At 37.8% G+C, this 17,854-nt stretch overlaps 1 protein-coding gene across 1 annotated transcript in view; it reads left to right on the forward strand.

Annotated features, from left to right (window-relative positions):
- Positions 1–3,790: 3,790 nt before the first annotated feature.
- The window catches only part of CHODL (chondrolectin), a gene marked incomplete at both ends in the record, with an annotated part of 30,290 nt that continues 16,226 nt past the window's right edge, over positions 3,791–17,854 (forward strand). The window contains one exon of the mRNA XM_083362784.1: positions 3,791–3,884. Coding sequence (XP_083218910.1) covers positions 3,791–3,884 — 94 coding nt within the window. The remainder of the gene's footprint in view (positions 3,885–17,854) is intronic.

The raw sequence follows: 17,854 nt of genomic DNA on the forward strand, positions 1-17,854 counted from the left end.
TACACTGTTACAAGAATACAAGAGCTTGACTTCTCAAACGGAAAAGTTGCTTTCAGCAACCAGCCCCTCCCCAAACACTTCTTTTATAGAGAGCTCAGGGCGTGGTCTCCCTGTGCCTCCTCCCGAGGAGTCCCATAGCCTTTCTTTGTTTGTCCCTGCTCGTCTGCCTCCTGCGTCGGGCGTCCTTGAACAGGGCCAGCTGTGGGTCATCATCCTCCGCACTCTCGGGCTCACACAGCTGAGAAGAGGTTCCCGGCTGAGGACTCTGCAAAGTCTCCAAATCATCATCAGCCGGTTCGTTTCCCTCCTCCCCCACATCTGAGTCCTCCGATACATCGGACCCGGCTGTCGGACCCACAGGCTGGCCCTGAGTCACAACACCAGGCATGTCAAACTGCCGGCCCGCAGGCTGCATGCATCCTACTGAAACCGCGCCCACCCTATTGCCGGCAATGGGGGGAAAGTCGTGATACGTCACGTGACGTCGCAAATTTGACATGCCTGATCTAAACTATGAATCCCTACAGCCAACCCCTACTGGAAGCAGCAGCCACTGGGAGTGAATTTTTATCAAGCAGACTGCCAAGTTCCTTTCAATTATACTTTCACTTATGGCATACATGACCTGCTCAGTTTCCTGGCTTTTACTTTCAGGGTTGATCACTGGATTAGTGAATCAATCAAGCCATTTTTTAAGAAAAGCCATTGCAGAATTGGATTTCCTTTGCAGGCAGGAAAAGAACTAAGAGATGGGTGAAGAGATCACGGAGCAGAGCAATAGGTTTGTACCACAGGTAAGTGGCTGAACAAGTGGAACCATAAGATTGCTGGCATGGAACATGTCACTTCAGGCCAACTCCTCAATCCGTTTCAGTGCACCATATACTCCTAAACACAGCATTTATATCAGAGTATTATGGGGGGCGGAAAGCACTTAAACTGTCCTAAGATCATTTCAAACTGAGGGAGAATGCTAAACAATTGGTGGAAGCATGCAAATGTGCTTGCAAAATGGTTAGTAGGTGATCTTTGTGCTGGGCAAAAGAGATGTATGATTTAGAAAGAAATAGATATGGTAATTCTAGAAAAGAATAATTAGATCAAACAACTAATTGAATTTAAAAGATGTTTGCATAAAATTTCCAATCTGCAAGTATCATAAAAATCTGGATTCATGTAGAATTTACTCTGCTTATAGTCAGACATATTTAATTAACTGACCCTGAAGATGACAACTTTCTAATTTCAAGTAGTCACTATGTTTTTTCTAGTCCTTGATCTGGAAGAAGCTGGAAGTTAAAGAGGAGACATGTATTCACACTGTCAACGGGAGCAAATATCCTCAACATAAGCTAATGTCCTTTAGATAAAGCTGTTAAGACCTTGAGTAAATTCAGAGTAGCATTGATGCTCTATTGCTGTTCTTATGCCATTCTTACATACAATCACATCTGAACCCCACCCCAACCCCCCCAGTTTTGGTGAAGACGCTAGCTAAAGTTGATCAGATGTCTGCTCTAGACACAGAAGAAACTGTGTCAGGACCAACTTCTTTCTTTCCTTTACTAATTTTATTCAAACATTTGTTGATGGGCAGAATCAGATACGTGCTTTTTGCTAAGTGAATGAATTAGATAATGATAGATAGATAGATAGATAGATAGATAGATAGATAGATAGATAGATAGATAGTAAACAGCATTGCAGGGGACAAAGGATAAGTAGAACCACTGGTTTGCCTTTTGTTAAATGACAAATTCAAACTAAAGAAATATATTTTACGGAGGGGAGCAAGTATATATTACTATATCTTCATCCATGGCAGTACTTTATATTTCTGTAAACCAGATATATTCATTCTCCAGAAATGACACTGAGCTCTATTCCAGGATCTAAAGCATGCTGGTGCTGTGTGGAGCCAAATGTAGACTAAACATCTACCTTGTTTTAACTTTTTCTTCCATTACATTTTCTTTTTTCTTCATCCTCTTTATCCATCTTTTCTACTTATAAGAAAGTACTCTGTCACTCTCTGCCGCTCTCTGTCTCCCTCTTTTAAAAAAATAAGGCCAAAGATTACATGAAATGAAAACAAGAGTTAAATGTGCCTGAGGCCTACAAGTTGTTGATCTTTAAAGGTTTATAATTTAGTGTCCAGTTAGAAACTCAATGGATATTTTGGGTACCCCTGGTGAAATTGTATATTTCAATGAATTTCTTCACTCATTGTGAGATATCCTTTTCTAGGATATACTGATATTTAATTGAACCCATTATTTGTTCAATCCATACAGTATTTTCTGTGCCAAAAGGATCACTGCAAATGATTTGTTTCCTTGGAACAAGTAGTTTGGCCAGCAATACCTAGAGTAGGTTTTTGCATAGAGTAAAAATGTATTAATTAATATAAGCCCCTGGTTGATCATTGAAACTAGATACAACGTAATGGATTAAATGCCCATTTGAAATAATAGAATATAATCCCCAGCAGAAGAAAGTATTGGCTGCCTCTGTACATTATGCAAGCCATAATATGGAGTTTGGGGATTTTGATTTAACATGATGTGTGAATCCAGCCATGGAATAAGGCTTATGCAGCAAGCAATAGTTCAAACAACCATGTCAGTGCAACGTGGGAATCCAATTTCTCACATAATTTCTCACATAATTTCTAACAATTATGTGGCAGTTTAGTGTGACTTGCTTTTCATCTGCAATAGTAAAACTGACCTTTGTAACAAAATGTTATACTGTATGTGATCATTTATACTTTAATAATATAATGGAACATGTTGTCTTATAGTTCACCTGGGTCACTAATCTGACATCAAGGATTCATTCTTTGACCCTGTGCCGTTTCTGATTTATCAGTCTTGGAAAGATACGCTGACATCTGCTTGCTCTAGGCTACCTCACGTTGAGATGGGCTGTATATGCTTATTTACTCCCTGCTATGGGAAAAGCACTCTGCGTATGCTCGTTAATAACTTTTAAGCATCACCATCCAATGCCACATTTGAAAAAAAAATAATATCTGGATTAGGGTAGTTATCAGATTGAGATGAGTATGCAGATAAAAGAAGGGAAGTTTAAAAACCCAGCAGAATAAAACCACATACTTTATGCATTTCTTGGCAGCCCTCAATTAAACCTGAACACTGGGAAAGATCGATGGCGACGGCTTTCGTTTGCCAGATGAATGTTGGCCACCGCTTTTAATAGCCCCTGCAACAACCCGCTCGGGAGGGAGGTGGGGGGGGCTGCTGAATCCGCTGTTTTCGAGTGCCCCCTCCTCCCCCCCCCCTCCGAAAGCTCCCCTGCTTCAATTTCAGACTAGAGATCAATAGGATGGGGACAGCTTTTCCCCAACCGAGACTCCCGGTTGGCAAAAGGCCTATATAACCAGCAGAGAGCAGCTAAAGCTTTCCCACTGCCTGGCTTCCAGCATTAGCAGGCAGGGCCAGCCAGCCAACCAACCAGGGGCTCCGCCAACCAGAGTCTTTGGTCTCTGCGGACAGGTCTGCCTGAGGCTGGGGTTGACCAGCCAAGGCGTTGCATTTCTTGGAGCAGGAGATGAGCGGAAGGGTCACCACCAAGCCGGAGGCGGGGTCTCGGGAAGCCTTAGCTGCTGCAGCTGCCGCGGCTTAGTACTTCTACTACGCCCCCAGCGCAGAGACCCCTTCGGTGACTTGCTCCCAGAGAGGCGCTGCTGCTGGCGGCTGCTGCTTGCAAGCTATCTTCTCCTATCTTCTTGAGGCTTGGCGAGACGTTCCCTCAGCCGGTCGCTGCTATGTTGCCTTCCCAGGGCCGATCTCCCATCCCGCTGCTGCTGGTCGCCTGGTTGCTGTGGGCGCAGAGCTGCTTCTCTCAGCGCCTCTTGAGTGGTGAGTAAAAATAAAAATAAAAAATAAAAAAGGGAAGACGCATCCCATCTATTCCCGTTTGGGAGAAAAGTTCGTTCTTGGATTCCGCTCCTCCAAGAGGTCCCGTTGTAATCTCTAGGGCTGTGCTTTGTTATCCTCCCGCTTGCTTTCTGCTGCAGCTGACCAAGAGCTGTTGGCGGTCCTTTGAACAATGGCTAAAAGTTTCGAAAGAGAAAATTCTCCGGAACATCTCCCAATCCCAAGGGCATTGTGATTAAGGTAGATGCATCTCGTGGATATCTAGAAGTAATCTGTGTCTAGTTTTGTACACCCCGGGGAGAATGAGCAGTGCCAGCTGAAAGTTTAGATGACACTATGTGAGAGAATTTGACGTTTAGATTTAGACACGAACACTGACTGCTGAGATGCTACATCTGTATCCTCCAGTCTTCTGATTTTCCAAGCACGTTTGCCTTCTCACGCCATCTACTCCCATACTACTGACTTTGAAATGTTGTTTGCTTTATCTGGCTTTTTCTGCTATTAATAGTATGTCCATTAAACATCATAATGTGTTACACTCGCAGAGAAAAAGAAATGCTCAGAATCATATAACAGTTATGATGGAATGACTCTCTGTACTAATAAATACAACTAATAGTAATTTTGGTATAATGAAAATGTGTTTTTCTAGGTTTTGGCTTATGTTTCCAAGCAATCTATTCTAATTATTCTAATCTTCTAATTTTTTTTTGTTCCCAGAGCATCCACTAAACTTTTAATTTCAATTAATATGAACAAAAATATTCACCCTTCCTCCACCAAGGCTGTATAATGTATTCTGCAGTCATTTCCCCATCCTACTCTGCTCCTGGGGCACAAAAGTATGAAGCATCTTTTGCATATGTCTAAGGTTTCAAACTTTCAAATATGATTACAATCTTCTGATTGACCATGCGGTTGAAAAAGCTCAGGTTTTGAGAACAGCTGTCAATTAGAGTCAGTGACTCCATAAAGTATAAACAGAGAATAAGTCTTTCTTTTTACATTATGAATATTTAAAAGCAAACATACCAAAATTGATTAAATGAAGATACTTTTCTAGCCTAAAATATTCTCATATGTCCAAACCATATAATCTTTGAAGCAAACTGTATCACTATCAGAAGTTCTCTTTCAACTATTTGCTACATCGTAGTAGTAGTTATTTGTATGAAAATGGTTCACTAAAATAGAAAATGGGGAACCAATTTCAAGTTAGTCATTTTGGAATATGTATCTTTAGAGAATAATAGAGCTGGAGGGCAGTTCAGCTTATCTATTTCCTTATAGACTAAAGTCTAACATACTGTGTCTTTGTTTATAAGAAAAGAGATGTCCATATTTTCTAAGGATATTCATGAAACCATTTTTTTTCAAAGAAATCTCACATTTTTTCCCCCACAAGAAGTCCACATTACACACTTGACTTACATTTTCTTTGTTATGGGCTAGAGTTCAAAATATTGTTTCCCTTAATGTTATAACTGGCCAGTTCTGGATATAGAATTGTTACAAAATAGAGCAGGCATGTTTCTGATACCAACAAAGGAGAATATTTGTAGCTGTGGGTTGAAATGAAGAGTCCTGACGATGTTACCTAGTTTGCAAGAAATGAACCAAGCTCAAAGAGCACCAAGGACCCTACATTTTTCTGAGACATTACATAATGGATTTTCTCACCTGTGTCATGCCACTGCAAATAATCATAGATGGGGAAGCTTTCTACCACGGGAGGGCCAAGAATTCACCACAGAGATACTGATCTCATTTTAACTGTGATTGTGTGCTGCATTCAACTTAAAAAAAAGTTTAAATTGGGTATAGTGTGTGTAAAGTTGCAGAGTACATGGAAGTAAGTAATCTGTACCCCTCCAGTTGTTCCTTGTTGTCCCTCCTGGATTGGCTGGTACAAATTCAATATCGTGAAGTCCACAAGTATTCCATTCATGGCATATACAGTAGAAACAAATTAATGACATATGAAAGACTAGGTTGGTTAGGACAAATATGATTCACTATGTTGAAGTAATTTGTGTCACAGAAACAATGTGCTCCATTCTATCAAGGCCAGGAATGACATTTGTCTTTTGATTGTGGATTTTGTGACAAAACATGACAATTTTAAAGATGATAATGGCACCCACAAGTTGGAATAGATACCAAAATCTAATATCCAAAGGAAACACATTTTACTTTTCTATAGATACTTGTTAGTGGGGAGATAATTCTTATATATGAGGGCAAATTAGACAGTGATATCTACAGTATGTTAAGGTTTGGCAGCCTTTTAAAAGAACAGCTGGTCCCATATATGGTTCTTTTAAAGGGCTGCCAATTCTTAACATGCTGTAGATATTGCTGTCTATTTTCCCTAAATATGTTTCCTTGTTTTCTCTCACTGAAGGCATATCATGAAAGATTTCTACAATTATGAAGTACCAATGTGATTCCCTTGACTACAGAATATTCATAGCACACCTTTCTACTGTAAATTTTATGACTGTAAATATGTTCTGCATTAATTAGATCTCCAATGAAAGGCCTGGATGATCCAGATGATGAATGATGACTAGCTGGTTGCTTTTGGCAAACTACAGTGTTGACAAATTTTCCCCTTTAGTTATGAGAATGCAGAAGCAAATATTGTCCAATATGGCCCAACCACTTTACACTGTGACAGTTTTTAATCTTCCTGTGTATTACTTTGTTATTCATGAATTATGATGGATGTATGTGTCTTACTGCATAAATGGGCACCGCCATTGAGAAAGCTGTGGTATGGGTTCTGTGTGGATGAGACCCTTTCAGAGATTCAGGTCTTCAGCAGGACCTTTCAAATTTCTTTCCAAGTGAGCAGATTTATTCTGGTGATCTCATAGTGAAAGAAGTGTACAGATACACACATCTTCGTCAGAAGAAAGTGCTCCTTAAAAGATTTGTCCAGCCTTGTTAAAGATGAATAACGTTTTTCTGCCATCAACCATTATTTCACATACTGAGGTATACAGATTATATTCCCTTTTCCTATACTGAGAATACCTGCAGATTGGTATTTGAACTGACTGTGAGAAGCAAAGTACATGGCTTCCAATGCTAAGCAGTGTGCTTCAATAGGCCTGTGCAAAAGAGATCCAATCCATTTAAAATTGTTGATTCAATTTTGGAAAATCAAGTGAATTCAAAAAGCCATTATCACATAGTCCAGCTGAGGTGATTGGATTAAGATGGTTAATTCATTAGGAAAAAAGGTGGGGGCCTATGCAAATACCCATTAGGTCAACCAGTTAATCAGTAAAGATCTTATTTTATTTGATGAATTAGAAAGTTAATTTATCTTAAAATCAATTGTACTGCCACCATTTTTGGATTTAGTTCTTATCAGGTTGCAGGTAAAAGAAGGATAGGAAACTAGATACAAGAAAAAAAAAGGGACAAGAAAAAATATCTACCCTTACACATTTTATTGGATTCTCTTAAGTATGATACATCTCAGGTGATATATAACAAACCCTTATCCATTTTATCTACTGATGTGATGGAACATTTCTGTAAGAACTAGAACTTCTGATCAACCTGCTTGTTCTGAATAAGAAAAAGTGGCATTTCAATCTAGACAGAAGTGTTGATTGGGCCATGAGCAGGAAAGAAATCTGTGGTCATGGTCACAGTAGAAAGGAAATACACTTATGGAAAAGGACTAAAGAAACACTTTTGTCTCCAGATATCCCACAATAGCTTGAGCTAAACTTAATGCAACTGAAAGAGTAAAAGAATTTCCTGGTGATATTTCTGTTAGAAAAGTCTTGTTTCTGTGGATGATTAATAGGCAATCATAATTCATATTCCAAATCCTCTTTTGTATATGCAGACTGCTAAGTCATCATTTGTACTTGATGTAAGGATTTTTAAATATTCCACAGAACTGAGACACTAGACAATGGTGGCATTAGTTGCTTTATTATTGTATTGATCCATTAGTCTATATGTCTACCTGTAGTTATGCTGGCCCAATAAATGTGAAAGGGAAGGAACAGATCTTATTGGAGTGTAGGAGGTACAACGGTGTAGTCTTGATTCTATAAAAGCATTTCAAGAGACACAGATAATAGTACTATTGGAAGCTGATACATTGGACAAATGCACGGCAATATCCTTTGGGAGAATAAGATGATTTCAGAATTTGGAAAAAGATATTGCTGATGCTTGCTGACATCCTTCTGGAGTCATTGCCATTTGATTTAGATGAATGGAGTGCTATACTGGATGAATGGAGTGCTATACTGATGTCTGGATTAGTAAATAATCAGATGAATGCCAACAAAATTCCATCCAGATTAGATGAAAGTTGATTCTGCTTTTACCTTGTGGATCCAAAACGATCTACATAGCATTCAGATTTGTTAGGGCTTTTTTTCTCATAGAACGCTCAGAACGGAGTTCCGGAACCTTTTTTGGATGGAACCTTGTAGGGTAGGCAAGGCGGGTTGTATGACATGTGTGAGTTCTGGCACCTTTTTCTTTTACAAAAAAAGCACTGTTTGTTAGATATGCTTGCTTTTGAAACTCTGTTGTGCTGCTCATGGGACAGACCTAGGAAGACAAGTTGTCATTTATATAAAAAATATTAATGATCTCTCATTAGTGTTTGGCTTTATTTGTGGTTTACGATCATGTATCTTGTTTATCATAGTCTATCAAGAAATCACTGACTGTCAGTTCTTACATGTTTGGAACACTAAACAAACACCAAGGCAAACAACATAAATTGAAACACATTTTTAATCTATGACTCTGATTTTAAGTTAAAAATTTAGAAATATACAAAACACAAAGACTAAGAGATGGATAGCATGGGGATGAGTCCTCTTACTCTGTCAACCACCTCCAGCTGTGAGTGCCCTGCAGCAAAACAAGCCAATTGGCAAAGACAAGTTTTAATTCCTTTCTGTAAGACCAAAAGGATAGGAACAGTTCTCACTTCGTGTGATAAAATGTTCCACATGGACGGGGCCACAGTGTAAAGCCTCTTCTCCTTGACCTTGTCTGCTAGAATTTGTTAGCAGATGTGATCTGTAGCAGGTCTCTTCCATTGGCAGGAGTCAGTGGGCTAATTCCATTGGAAAAAGACAGCTCCTCAGATACATTTGGTTTTAGCAACTACATACCACATTTCTGTCCTATTTAGATTATAAGTATCATTTTTCTATTAGCAATCTAAATGAATTCTTCCTATTATTATTGTAAATTGTCTAGTGACCTCAGTAGTGTTTCATCAGTAATCAGAGATAGCAGAAATAACATAAAATGTTGTTAGGGTATGGAAGAATCATCGGAGGATGGAGCTCTAGATACTGTACCTTGTGCTTTAAAAGATATTGAACCCTTTTAAAACAGATCTATAACTGTTATTTGAAGGAAGAAGCACACAATTTCACCATGTAGGGAAGTGATTTATATATACAAAACTCAGCTGTGTTTTTAACATTGTTTTCTCATGTCATCTTGACTTCTCGGTTTTGACTGGAGTGATTTACTTTCATTTACTGTAGATTTATAAGCAGGTCAGAAGTTATAAGAAGTTACTTTTGTAGAGGAATAAATAGTAGCACAAGCTGAGTTTATAGCTGCCCTTCCTCGTCTCTAATGTTTTCTAGATCTTTTTTTTTAACAAATGACTGAAATAGAAGAATTGCTATTACCTTTGTTTAACAAGCTGGACATATTTGGTCTGGCAAAACATTTTTAACTAGTATTTTGCTTTTCCTGAGCTAGCTGTTTTTTCTCCTAGGGCTTTTCTACGGAAACTAAAAAAATAAAATAAAAAAAATACCCTTAAGGATCTGGAAAAACATGAAATGATGCATTCCTATTTCAACTCTACTTTGCCTTAGAACAGGGCTTTTCCACCGGTGGTACACGTACCACCTGTGGTACTTTGCCATGTGGCAGGTGGTATGCGACTACTAGCCCAGTATAGCAGAGGGGAATGAGCCTAAGCAAGCCAAACCTGAGGGAGAGGGATAGGCAGTTGCAGGACTGTCTGGGCTCAGCAGAAGCCCCAGGAGCCGGCAGAGCTCCAGCTGATTGGCTCCAGCTGACTGGAGCTTCCGGAAGCAGCTTGGAGCTGGAGGTGAACTGAAGAAAAAAAAGGGGGGGGGAAGAGAGGAGAGGCTATAAAAGAATGTGGTTTGGGTGGGAGAAGGGAAAAAAAGACAACAGGAAAGGTTTAATCCCTTTAAACAAATGTAATTAGTTTTACCTCTTTTAATTGAGTCTCTGTGAGAAGGTAAACTGGCTTAATTTAAAGCTAAAGCTTTTTGCAATTGCTGGAGCCTTTCAGTGAAGGATTGCAACATTGTGACACGCCTGAGGCAGCTTAAAGAGAAAAACAACAACGGAGTTTGTGTTTATTTTATTTTATTGCTTTGCACTCGATTCCTGTGTCTTCAAGGGTACAGGGAAGGGATTGGAGCAGTGCATTCTTACTACACTGTGGAAGAGCTCAGAAGGGAAAGAGGAAGAAGAGCCAACCAGCTAGTTCAGGAGTCTACAAACTTAGCAACTTTAAGACCTGTGGACTTCAACTCCCAGAATTCCTCAACCAGCCATGAGGGCTGAGGAATTCTGGGAGTTGAAGTCCACAAGTCTTAAAAGTGCCAAGTTTGAAGACTCCTGAACTAGCTGGTAGTGGCGCATATTAATAAACATGGATAAATTCATCATACATTTGTCAGTGCAAAGGGAAAGTGATTCAGCAGAGGAACAGCCACCAAAGAAATTAAAGCTGGTACTTTTTTTCTTTTTTGCTACAGTTTGTAATATTTTATTAGATTATAGAATAAAATACAAAAATACCAAAGGAAATAGTACAGGGGTGTCAAACTCAATTTTATTGAGGGCCGCATCAGCATTGCAGTTGCCCTCAGGGGGCCGGGTGGGTATGGCCAGGGTGGGTGTGGCCTACTGGGTGGGCGTGGCTAGAGTGCGTATAGCCTACTGGGTGGGCATGGCCAACTCTACATCATTCGCATCAAGGGTGCCTATGGGAGGCTGGGCAGGAGTGGGACAGATCTGGGGGTCTCTGGCAGAAGGAGGGTCTCTGGGCCAGGGCCAAGGCAGCGGGGGCCATTCCCTCACTGTTTCCAGGATGGCTTCGCAGGCCACATGAAACCACTTCGCGGGCCGGATCCGGCCCCCGGGCCTTGTGTTTGACATGTCTGAAATAGTAGGACACAGTGGGGAGGAAAAAGGGGAAAAAGTGAGGTGGAGAAGGGAAAAAGAGCATACTTCCTCTGTTGCAGTAGAAGGAAGCATTAACATTGAACCTCAACTTTTTACTTTAATATAATATTATAAACTAGCCATTACTATAACAACAAATGAATCTTATCAGTAAAACCCAACCCCCCACTTTTTTTAAGTCATCAAGTTTTTGATACCTTGCTAAACACTGGTGGTACTCAAATATTGTCATGTCCTAAAAGTGGTACAATCTGTGAAAAGGTTGAAAAGCCCTCCCTTAGAAGACAATAGGGTACAACAGGGTGTCAAGAAAAGAAATTTCTTCTGAAAGATGGTCCTTGTGTTTGAATATATAACAATAGCACATAGACTTATATACTGTTCCATAGTGCTTTATCATATTTCCTTCAACAATCTGGGTCCTCACTTGGAACGATGGAAGGCTGCATCAAGCTAAGCTGGTCAGGATCAAACTCCTGATTGTGAGCAGAATTAACCTGATAAAGGAGAATATTTGTAGCTCAGGGTTGACATGAGGGATCCTTGATGCTCTCTGAGCTTGCTTGTTTTCTTGCAGATGTTTCATTACCCAAACTAGGTGATGTCATCACTAGCACAGATGAAACATCTGTAAGAAAACAAGCAAGCTCCGAGAGTTAACCTGCAACACTGCATTCTAACCACCAGTGCTTTTTTTGTAAAAGAAAAAGGTGCTGGAACTCACACATGTTATACAACCCGCCTTGCCTATCCTACAAGGTTCCATCCAAAAAAGGTGCCGGAACTCCGTTCTGAGCATTCTATGAGAAAAAAAGCCCTGCTAACCACTATGGCATTAAGGCTCATATATGTGTATCTTGATGCCTTAACTTTGTACATATACATTTAACTGTACTTTGCAAATGTATTTACAGTATTTACATATATTTCTGCAGATGTGTGTAATATTTCCCCATAGGAAGAAAAATGATCGGCAGATGTTTTCCTGGAAAAGGGAGGGCATACCAGGAAGTCCAGTGGAGGAGGACATAGTCATATGCAGTCACAATTCTTGCCGAAGTGACTCAGCCAGGATTTTCTTATCTATGACTACAGGAGAGGAGTAGATTAAGAGTTCAGTTTAGATGTGCAGTAAGTCTATCCAGAGTGGTTATTTCCCCCTCTTTCCCCTTTTTAAGTACAATCAAACAGCGATGGTAAATTGTTTTGCATTATCAAAGACAATGGACAGTTCTGCTACTACTATTCAGTTTTACCTCTAAAATAAACTTCAAAAAGATAGCTTGAGTTTTCAGAATTTTCACAATGAGTTCCATAATCTAGTCATGACCTTTATTACTTAGTCCACCTTTTACTGTTCTGGTTCTTTCACGACATGAAGTTTACTGTATTTTACAGGTATTGTCCTGTTTTATCTCCCTTGCTCCTAAGTGCCTTATGACTATTTTCCATATTGCAGTGATGTTCTGAATCATGATTTGAAATAATACTGTTGTAAGCAGGGTATAGATTCATGCAATTACCACTAATTATTGTTTATGCTCTGTGCTTATTATTTAAAAGACAATAGGTTAGAATGTCTTCAGCTAGCAGAAGTGTTGGATTTTAAAAAGTTGTGATGACAGAGTCAGGAAAATTTGCTGAGTGGTACATAACCCACACTGTTGTTTCTATGACATCACATAGCACAAAATGATGATAATACACTTTTCAAAAAATACAATTACTTTAAGTAACTGCTGGGCAAGGGAGAAGAGAATTAATCTTATTAGTTGCCACTTAACAACCAATATGTTAATCAAAGCCATTATTCCTTAAGGACTGTTGTTTGCTGTCAGTTTATTTTTGTTTTTCATTTTGTTTTTATTTGAGATTTTTTTTCTGCAGTGTCAATGTACATGATTGCATTTACATATTGAAGTAGGAGAGTGGAATATTAAAAACTATTCAGTAGTGAAGCAGACATAAAATGATTGATATTCAACAACTGTACAAAGGAATGGCACAATCCAGAGGCAGATTTTCAATAAAGCTAATAATGTTCAACTAATAACTACACTTCTACAATATACAAGCAGAAAATAATGAGTATATATCAATCTATATAACAAGGAATTTAGAATACAGTAATAGTTATCTTCCTGCCCTGTCTGGAAACTAAAGAATGCAATAATGGGTCTCTCTATATTATTTTAGCTCTGGGAGTTGTTACTTTTCCATGAATGGCTACTATGAAGCCAGACATTTTGACACTGATATTGCAGAAATTTGAAGAGAAAATAATAAAGACACTGATATATAAGCCCCTGGAAAACAATGTGATAATTATCAGAAAGCAGCATAGTTTTTATTACGAACAAATGTTGCCAGACTATCTCATTTTTTGATCAGGTAGCTTCCTGAATAGATGTAGCTTTAATATATTTTGACTTCAGCCAAATATTTGACAGAGTACCCTATGACATGCTGATTAGCTAGCTAGCTGAATGTGGCCTGGATGGCATGACAATTAAGTAGATATATAGCTGTCTTGAAGTTTAGGCTCAAAGAGTGCTCTTTAATAATCCTGCATCAATCAATCAATCAATCAATCAATCAATCAACTGTTATTATGGTCAAAGAGCAGCATAAATCCTACATCATATATCATGGAAAAGTAATTCCCAACAATTTACTATAGTGTAACATTGTGGAATCCCAATAGGGCTACACATGCTTAGATGACATCTTCCTTTATTATTATTGAACATTTTTCAAAAGAGAGGCCTTATAGCTGTATTCAGGTACTGAGCTATGCTTACAGTACAATAATTAATTAAAGATGTGATCTGTGGTCTAATGGTCTTTGGGAAGATTTTCAATTTGAAATTAAAATTGAAACATGTTTATAATAAGCCAGTAAGGAACTATTTTACAAGCCTACAATAAGTGCTCTCTGACCAAGTGGTCAGTTGGATTTTATCAGACTTACATACTTCATGTCTCCTATGTGCTGTCCAAGTCCCTTGAGAAGCTAAACAGTGTAATCCAAGTAGGCCTCTTAAGTCTTTGGCTAGAGCTGCATAATGTATCGAAACATAGATTAGGTTGATTGATTCTACAGTGTTATGTGAATTCAGTCAGTATAATTAGCTTATGGTTTAGTGCATTGTGCAGGCCTCAGAAAGTAGGTAATTCCATAAATCACATATTTTGGTCTACTGTTCAGCATTCAAATTTGATATATTTCAATATCTTCAGTTTAGATATTGCAAATAAATTGATGAGTAAGACTAGGTTTTGGAAGATAAATATTTTTCAGCCTCTGTTTTCAAAATTGTACTGTTTTTTGTCAACTGAAAATAACTGTTCCTTTATGACTTCTCAAAGTAGTATTTGGTGTCCAGAGAAAATAATGTTCGTCCACAGCCATGTGGCTCAATGGACAGGGAGGTTACCATACATTTCTGCAAGACACTGGTGTTATCAATTTGCAATGAATAGACTCTTGGCATGTTTTTGAGAGACATCTTCACATTGGTTGCCAGGATAATTTAAAATTTCTAAATTTCAAATTATTTAAAATTTAAATCACATAATGTAAATTACATTATTTAAAGTTGAAGTTCCATATGATCAAGAAATAGCAAAAGAAGGCTCTATTAGGTGAACAAATAATAAATGTATTTTAGCCTTTTATTTTATATTGTCTTAAATTCATCTAGGAGAACTAATGCCAACATTTATACATTTGCCACTTACATAGAAAATAGTAACACTGTCATAATTAATAATTTGGTGCACAAATGCCATGAGAAAATAATATAGTTTCTCTTCTTAAGAAATGTCTAAACAACTAAAAATTGTTTCACTTTCTTTTATATTTATGCGGTGATTCAAAAAATATTTCCCTTGTATCGCTTAATGTAACTAGATCTGTACATCTTTTGGAAATCTACAAATACTAAAACTGCTGACTAAGATATACATACAAATTTTGATCTTTTAAAAATTTTGATATTTTAAACTACCTAGGACCTCTTAGGTTTGTTTGGGTGGATATACCCAGAATATTTCATCAGGATCAAGGGAAAATTACTATATTGCTTTACGTTAAACCTAGTAAATGCATACAGAACATGGATGTAGAATACACCACTTGATTATCATATATATGACTAGTGGTCATGTACCAGAAAGAATTGGGGGAATGCCTGCAACATCACAGCAACAAATAACAATACTATTTTTAATATTTCTCCATACAACCATCAAGTATACAAGTTATACCATGGGTGTCAAACTGCCGGCCCGTGGGCCGGTTGCATCATGCAGAGGCCATGCCCACCCCAGCTCTGGCAATGCAAAAAAAGTCATGACATGTCACGTGACATGGCGAGTTTGACACCCGTGAGGTATACTGACATTTAAACCACTTTTCAAAGTTCTTGAGTAATACTTTTATCTAAAAGCATTGTTCTTTGACAAGAAGCCATGAAGGTATTAACCAGAAAATAGTGAAGTCATAAAAATAGAAAATGCTTCCAGAGCAACAGTAAGCTAAAAGAAAGTGGAATCTATGCTGCTTCTTATACCAACTCTAAGCAATATTAGAAGATCTATAGCCTCACCACCAATCAATGTCAGAAGTCTATATAGGAACCTTTTTTAGGTGCAGCTATAATGTCATCTAGAATCATAATATGGTAGCCTCTAGAATAAACAGGAATAACGTATCCAATATATTACTTGTCCTACGAGGCCATCTAGAGAAGGTCTGCTAACTATCATGTTGTGAGATAAGAGGAGATTGGAGAAGAGGGAGATCTTTTTGATGGTTCGCCTGCACTATGGAATAAATTGCAGGCCCCTTTATTCTAATTGTCCTTTAAGAAAGATAAGAGATCATTATTTTTAATAGATATTTAATATGTCTAGCCAGTGGTGGTATTCAGCTAGTTCGCACCAATTTGGTAGAACCGGTAGCTAATTATTTGTTGCCCAGGCCCAGAATGGAGTTCTGGAAGTGACATCCACACAGAGAACTTGTTGTTCACATATTTGAATCCCACCACTGTGTCTAGCTTAGAATTATGTTTTAATCTTTCATTAATGTAATTAATTAAACAGCTCTTCTATTATTGCTGAACACTGTTCAGAATTATAAGGTATCAGTAACTGTGGGTTGTTTTGTGACTAGTGACTAGTTTTCAATCAATCAATTTTATTATTACAGCCAAAGGCCACACATCAATCAAACATCCAAATAAAACAAAACTAAACAGAACCATCACAAGAGGAGTGACTAGTTTTGTGGACTGTATTTGTGAGAACCTGACATAAAATAATTTCTGAGCAGAAAGATAAAAGGTTAGTTGAATGTTAAACCAGCAACATTTGCTTTGCCAGCAAAAAAGTGTTTAAATTATATAAGTCTGTGTTCCTAATGATACAGAGTACAGTTATGAAATTATACTCCTGCAGCTGCATTTGAAGCGTCATAATATAATGTGATTCTGTTTCTAAGTTACGCTGACAATACAAAGGAGAACACTGCAGTAAAACATTTGTGCTTAATTTAATTAATCAACAGATTAACATTCTTACAAAATGGTAAGGTAGGATGATTGATAATCATGTGATAGGTTATAGATGGACCATTCTTTGCTATGACTCCAGAAGACCTAATTTAAGTGATAAAACAATATGCCAAAGACTATATTAGAGGAACAGATATATTACAAACTAAATAAAGTATTGTGAATGAAAACAGGAGACATGAGAAATAGTTTAACAGAAAATAGACATTATCCTGTGAACCACATTTGTCTTTAAGATGGGTGGCCATACAAATATTTTAAATAAATATCCCCTTTTATCCATGCAATAATCTTTTATCCTTATTTTTTCTTATTCTCTATAAACAATTGAATGGCAGGAATCTTATGATGACTTATATGCTTTGTTAGTTACTTCCAACTTTAGTGTGAGAAAATTACTATCCATACAAAATTACTATGCCACACTATTACTATGCCATACAATTTTTTTGTGGAAAGCAGGCACATGAAATATTATTCTGAATTGGTTCCTGTATCTCCAATTTTCTATAAACTTATATAAATGCACAAAGATTGGAAATCATTCCGAATGCAATAAAATATAAAAGTAAAAAATTCATAACATCTGTAATTGGTGGCAATCTCAGTTTTGCTATGTTAATCAACACCTGTAGTAAAACAGAACCATTTGTATTTATTCAAGCAAAAGTGAATGGAATCAAGTGTTCATTAGTTCTGATTCATTTGGAGTTTCTCAATTAAATTTCTATTTTGGAGAATGTAACCTGAGGGTCAGCAAGATACTATCTCTGAAGACTGAAATATTCTGTCATTTCTTCCTGAATGTTGCAGTTGTTGACATGTGATCAGTTGTTGTTTATTTATTTATTTTTCTACAGAGACTGATCTGCTTGTCCTCTGAAAAGGCAAAAATACATTGTTGGTTAGCTAGCATGTATTACATTACAGCTTGAGAAGATATTGAACAAGTTTAAAATATGTAGAATTATTTATTTTCATAGTGAATTCAGCAAGGCATTTGATAAAGTAGATCACAACCTACTACTTGATAAGATAGAAAAATGTGGGTTAGATAGCATCACCACCAGATGGATTCGTAGCTGGCTGACAGGCCGTACTCAGCATGTGGTCCTCAATGGAACTGCA

This window comes from Vipera ursinii (genome assembly GCF_947247035.1).
Source record: "Vipera ursinii genome assembly, chromosome: 4".
NCBI lineage: Eukaryota > Metazoa > Chordata > Lepidosauria > Squamata > Viperidae > Vipera > Vipera ursinii.